The sequence below is a fragment of the Eutrigla gurnardus genome, assembly GCF_963514095.1.
Source record: "Eutrigla gurnardus genome assembly, chromosome: 11".
Classification (NCBI taxonomy): domain Eukaryota; kingdom Metazoa; phylum Chordata; class Actinopteri; order Perciformes; family Triglidae; genus Eutrigla; species Eutrigla gurnardus.
Window position 1 is genome coordinate 13,685,350 of NC_139925.1, and position 6,783 is coordinate 13,692,132.

At 38.3% G+C, this 6,783-nt stretch overlaps 1 protein-coding gene across 1 annotated transcript; it reads right to left on the minus strand.

Annotated features, from left to right (window-relative positions):
- Positions 1-1,648: 1,648 nt before the first annotated feature.
- On the minus strand, positions 1,649-6,054 carry LOC311021385 (ubiquitin-conjugating enzyme E2 D4-like). Its single transcript, XM_084021909.1, has 7 exons — positions 5,866-6,054; positions 5,326-5,389; positions 5,106-5,137; positions 4,704-4,781; positions 4,423-4,528; positions 2,060-2,153; positions 1,649-1,969 (listed from the first exon to the last, which is right to left on the minus strand). Exons 1-7 carry the CDS (start codon positions 5,887-5,889, stop codon positions 1,924-1,926), a joined length of 444 nt encoding a protein of 147 aa, XP_083878035.1. The 5' UTR covers positions 5,890-6,054; the 3' UTR covers positions 1,649-1,923.
- Between the last annotated feature and the right edge of the window lie 729 nt (positions 6,055-6,783).

Sequence of the window (6,783 nt, forward strand, 5' to 3'; positions counted from 1 at the left end):
TTTCACGTGTCACCCTGCAAAAAAAAAAAAAAAAAAAAAAACTCCTCCCAGAATCACTTAAAAAAAAAGCATCTTCCTCCTCCCGGTCTCCAAACCAGTCTGTGAGGAATTCACTAGATTCAAAGTGGAGTTTTTTTTCACTGGGACACAACTTGTATATGTGTTAATGATGTTAGTTATTGTCAATCATAGCAGGTAAAACGACATAATTAGATGAAATGCAAGGCAGGCTTGACTTGTTTATAAATAACTATTTCCGTGGCCTTTTTTCCAGGCTGTTTATATTAAGACCCCAAGTTACCAACCAAGTCAAAAACGCCACGTCCAGAGAAAAACCATGAAGGAAAAAGAAACCAAAACAAATGTGGAGCAAGTCTACATTAAGTACATCAGTTGCCACAATTTGGAGACGCCATTTATGTGCTGAAGCCGAATAAAGTAACAAAAGGACTAGGGCTGTCAACAAGTATTCGAATATATATTCGAATAGTTGTTAAAAACAGGATTTCGAATGTGAAAATTAACATCGAATCATACGTAAAATAAAACAATAACAGCGGCGCGACTGTCTGCTTTGCGGGTGGGCGCGCGCCTGAGGTCCGGGAATGTCGGTTCTATACTGTAAAACTTCGATTAATGTTAATACTTGTTTCAATCACTGAATGAAGCCTGCCATATGTGGGATAAGAATTGCGACCTTAATCTGTCCTGTTGTTGACGTGCTTAATGCGCAACCAGAAATTCGAATATGTTTGAATATATGCGTTTTTTTAAAGGGAATATTTGAACGTCATTTTTGAGCAATTTTGACAGCACTACAAAGGACCAGGAGGTCAGTTACATATACAACCCGAGTCCCATTCAATTCCAGGATGAATATCATACTATTGCCAGTATATTATTCATTCATTTCCAGAGAGACAGCCGAGTTAAATGCAATTGAGGTTATTCTTAATTCTTTAGTCATTATTTACACAGCCATGTCAATGTGCTACAGCACAACAGTTCTCTCTCTCTCCAAGGTCCAAGGATAAGGCAGTTACCTAATTAATTTAAATGCTATTTAAATGATCAGGAATCTCCAAATGTGTTTTTCTTGTGGCAGGTAATTAGAGGTGAAAAGCTGAGGGCCAACATTTGTGTACTACTAGATAACAAGACAAGTCCTCACTGAAGCCAGTAATGTGATGAGTCACAACACTACTGCAGATATGTTTATGTCTGTCTTTATAGTAATATAATTTGTTTGCTATTGTACTGTAGACACATCAGTAGAAGACTGCTCAGTTACTGTGCTGGCACTGGCTTCACCAGCATACAGCAACTGTGATGTGATGATCAGTGGGCTGATTTCAATTTAATCGCTTAGGAATCACTACTATGCACATGAATAACCACTTAGGTTAGGCCTAAATCAAACATGAATATTACACAAACATAAATATTAAGTTGTCCAAGAGAGAAACTTCCTGATGTAAAAGGCTTGACTGGTAAAAAGTAAAGGCTACCACCTAGTGGCCATGTGAGTAGTAGAAGAAGTTATAGAAATATATTGTTTTCTGAATCAAACATTTTATTCCACAACACCTTGGTTGATCACATGTTCAGTTTCTAATGTGTGTTGCTAAGAAACAATTTTCGATTCACGTGTCGATTAATGTCTTTAATGCAAAATAATGAGAAAGAAAATCCAGTATGGTCTTGTACAATATAAAACCAATAATAATAATAATTATGACGCCAATTTAAGGGAAAATAAAATAAACAGTAAAAACAGTTTAGTCAAGTAAAGTCCAAGAAAAGAAAGTGCTTCAAGCGAATAAAACACTTCAACTAGAACCAGTGTGGATGAGCAGTTTAAACACTACTGTCATTTTTTAAAGGTGTTCAGGGATGCGTCATTGTTGCTGAAACTCCAGTCCCTCACATTGCGTACTTTTGAGTCCATTCCCTGGCTAATCTGTTGTACCTAAAGAGAAAAGAAAAGTGGAATACATTTCTCAAGAATAGTTGACTACACGTTTTTCCATGTTCCAAATTCTTTGGCCTTGGTACTTACTTTTGTCGGTCTGATTTGTAGATGTGGGCAATGTCTGGGACTAGCGGGTCATCTGGATTGGGGTCACATAGCAAGGAGCATATGGATAATAGAACTGGAAGAAAAAGACCAAAAATTACAATGCATACAAGTTTCAATTAAATTAAAAATGACTTCCTCAATTTCTGAAAAGGACCATACCAGTGAAATTCTGACTTTTGTGTGCATCAGTGTCTGCAGTGTATGTAATAAAGCTCAGCCTTCACCATAATTCACTGCCATTCATGTTGAGACGGTGTGTAAAAACACTCCATGAGACTGTTAAGTCTCTGGGTTTAAGGTAATTCAACCTTCGTTTAGGTAATTCAAAACCACCTTGTTTATTTTATATAAAATTACTGTACGCCAGGGGTGTAACGATACATGTATTCGTATTGAACTGAAACGGTACGAGGGTCACGGTTCGGTGCGTGGATTTACACGTAGAATACACGGTATAAAAATAAATAAAACTGGCGCGCAAATTAATTATGGAACTACTGTTAGAGGCCGTCCACACGGAAACGTTTTTTGTGTGGAAACGTACAAGTCTTGTGCGTTCCGGCCGGCCGTCCATACGAATCCAGTGTTTTCGGGGCCTGAAAACGCACTTTTGAAACCAGGTCCCAGGGTGAAAAAGAAAAAAACGGCAACCCTCCGTTTCGTGTTCGTTTGCATGTAGACAGCAAAAACGCATACGCTGACGTCATCGCCCCGCTCCTCGACCCTTGAGCCTGACTTCTTCCCCAGCGACGTCTCGTAACAACAACAACAACGGCGGCCTATGTGCTCGTGAACGTGCTGCAGCAGATATTCTGCTCCTCTGTACGACGGCGTATCAGGGCCACTGTATAAAAAAAACAGAGCTGAGAGAGGGGTCGATGTTCCGGGAAAAAAGTCGCAGAATTGCTACTTTTTTTACGATGCCAACAAACAACCAACGCATTTATTTTTCTAATTAATCCATCACAACGTGTGACAATGCCTCGTTAAGGTCCTAAGGTTGACGGCTGTTGATGCTTATTGTTGGTTTTATTTATACGGGCCAAATTGTCATCTTATGGATATTTATTGATCGGGTGGATAGTAGAAGTGGCTTTCACGTGTTGCCATAGCAACGGCAAACATCCGGTCAAGCTCCGTCTCTTCTTCTGCTTTTTTGGTGTATTTTTGTAGCAGAAACAGCGCCACATAAGGGCCCGGAATATGTACTACAGCGCGCCGAGTCGTTTTCAGTGGATTCAGAGCTCCGCCTCCTGGATACTGTTTACGTCTTAGATTACGCAGTTCAGGCTGTTGCAACTAGCTCAGGAGAGAGACTGTATGACACTGTGGTACAACCTGAGACATGCACAATAAAAAAATTATTGCCTTCTGCATTTTTGTTTTTCTTCTCTGTCCCCTCCATTGCCGCTAACTCGTACCGAACGATGATGTCTGAACCGAGGTACGTACTGAACCGTGACTTCAGTGTACCGTTACACCCCTACTGTACGCATTGATATCAAATCATGTCTGCATCTGAAGCTAGGAGGAGGTTCTGGGTGCACTTGTTGGTTTACATAATCCAATGTGGAAAAGATGATACTGGTCAGGGAACTTCACAACATATCCAGTACGAACATGAGGAAGACATACTTGGAGAAGTTGAAAATCATTCAGTTATGGCGACTGTTGAGCCATAAATGAATGATTTGCTGTCAATCACAACAGTCATTGAGCTGAATGCTATTACGCCCTGAAAAACAGTTTCTTACAAGAACTGAATTTCAAACTGGCATTTGAGCTAGGAGGAGGATTTTTTACTAACCCTGAAAAACATTTTCAGGGACATTCTGTAACGTTTTTTGAATATGGACAAAACTTGAACAGACTAACAATATCTAAAAATCTAATTTGGTAAACATGGTAGCAGTTTAGGTAAACAGGGTGGCTGATGTTGTCAATGGACAATGATAGATATGATCCTTTAAATCATTCTCTACATGTCAATTTAAATACAAATAGACAAGCTTTGAGTTAAAGACCTTTAAATTAAATTTGTTTAGGTCCTTTTTTTTTTAAACTCTTATCACAGATATCTGAACATCCCCCCCATTCACTCCTTCAATCATACAGTACAAAATGTGCAATTTCTCGATTTTCAGTTTTTCATACTCATGTTTAGCATTCCCTCTCCATGTTAGGTTTTGCTACAACATCCTAATTTACCTTGGAGCATGTAAAAATCACATAACACCATTACCTTGTGACTTTAAAGTAAATATTAGGTAATCATCAGATCCTACAGTGCTATGGTAATGCACCACACTGTACTGTACAGGCAGGGTAAGGATATAAGTTACCTTTCGATACTGTAAGAGCAGGTGACCACTGTGACCTCAAGATGTCAAGGCAGATGCTACCATTGCTGTTGATGTTCGGGTGATAGATTTTCGTCGTAAAGGCAAGCTGTGAAAAAAAATAAACAATGCATTAATACATAAACAACCTTATCTAGTGAGTAGGGCAAACAATACATTTTTTATTGTTTGTTCAATAGAATAGTTCAGGAATGAGTGCAAATTGCTTCTATAACAACCTTATGTCATTTTGAGCTATTTATCTTTAAGATAAATACTGTTACCTTTGGTGGTTTAAAGGGATAGTCAGTGGGAAAATGTACAGAAAGAAAGAATACTCCTCCATGATACGGGCTGTCATTCTGAAATGGAGAGGAAAGTTATTGTTAAATTATCCCAAGTACTGTATGGGATCAAATATCGGTAGCAACCATACATTCACATTTTGGACTTAGATTTACACATTTTTCTTTGTTTAAAGTATGGCATTATGGTATTTCCCCTCTTCCTATTGTCTAAGTAATGTCATGGGCTTTAGAGAGCAACACTGGGATAGAGCATGCCAGTCTGTCCTTTCCATACAGAATAGAAAGGGCTGTAAAGTCAACATAAACCACTATTGTCTAGAGATCCAGAAGGAGCTCGGTTTTAAAAGAAATCCAGGAAACTAATCCAGAAGGGCTCACCGGTCCTGTGATGGTAGCTTGCCAGTGAAACACTAAAAAGGAAACAAAGACAACACAATCTGTGAGAACAGTAATTAGCACCAAGACTTTGTAGCCACAAAACACTGCACCAAACCGAACAAAATTGCTAAATAAGAATGACAGTGGCAGATTACAGGATTACATTACTCTTTTTGGAAGGCAGACGTATACACACGTCAGCAGGTATTCTCACACTTACAGTCATCCCCTACAGGTCCAGCTGAACATGAAGCTGGAGGGTCCTTTCCGAGGTCTTTTAACTCCTGTACAAATAAAAAACATAATGTTAGCAGTTTGACATCTGCACTGTAATGTTGTCACATCCCTTAAAAGAAAGAATACTTCAGTTTAACGTTAGTCAATTTAAGCTTCGGTCAATTAAATCACACTGTAAAGTAGCCAGAAAACAGCGAAACGTATAGGGCGTTCACGGTGCTCGATTGCTAAGCCAACTTTAGCTCGCAGTTAGCGGAAAGTTAGCTCGTTTGAGGTAAACGGCTTAGTTGACTGGCTCCTGAATAGTGTCATCGCTGGTAAGGTTAATATCGGACTCGCCGGCAGTAAAATCTGCCATGTGAATCAAACCATATCGTCAAATTATTCACAAACGTTGGTACGTTAAGTTAGCAGCCAGATGCTATTAAGCTAACGTTGGAGGGTTGGTTGGCTAACAGTGCAGCGTCGCTTCCGCATCACCCGAACATTTTCTGTATATTAAATAAATAAGACGATTACTTACCTTCTGTATTCTCTTCAGAGCCATGGCAAACCTCTCAGTTGGGTCAAGGGAAGCTGACGGTGTTAACTTCGACCGCTGTCAGCTACAGCTACGCTCACTTTATGCCTACACGGTCTTATTTGTTTTGACAAACTGGTTGTGTCTTTTGTCTCCGCGTTTTTGTTCGACTACGAAGAATGGACCGGTGAATTGTGGGAGTTTGAGTTTGCAGCAAAGCCACTTAAAGGGACCGTTCACCAAAATATATTGGACACGGGTTATCCAATGAAAACCATTAAGAATGTGATATACAGTAAACGTTAGTTATACAAAAACAGGAATAATAGGCTATTATGCTTTATTGTGGGCTTTTCTATCCAAACAGTTATTATATTACTACAAATATAGCACCTGACGAATATATTCTATTATATATATAGGCCTATATAGAGTCTTTCTTTTCTAAAGTTATTACATTTAATAAAATCCACAAACACATTATAACAGAATGTAAAATAGTAAGTGACCAACATGGACTGACATCACAGAAATGACACGAGTATCATATTGTTTCTTGATTGTGTTTGTGTTTCTTTATTATTCTCCATTTTGACCTACATGGAGAAAGAACTGACAATTGTAAACTATTTTGTTCTCTTGCTTCTGATTTATAATATTCTGTCATTTAATTTAATTTTTGGTTAGCTTTTCGGTAGAATTATGGTACTTTGTTAAGAATTAAGAGGAGGCACAATAAGCTCAGGTTTCAGCCACACAATTTTATTATTGATATAATGACCTAGTAGTATTTGTCCACTTTCATAATGGTGGTTATGAAAGGTCAAAGTGTAGTATTATGAATAGATTATTTGAAAAAATAAACTAAAATATTTGTAAATTGTCCCAGAATACATTTTATTAGAATTTAAACATTCAAGT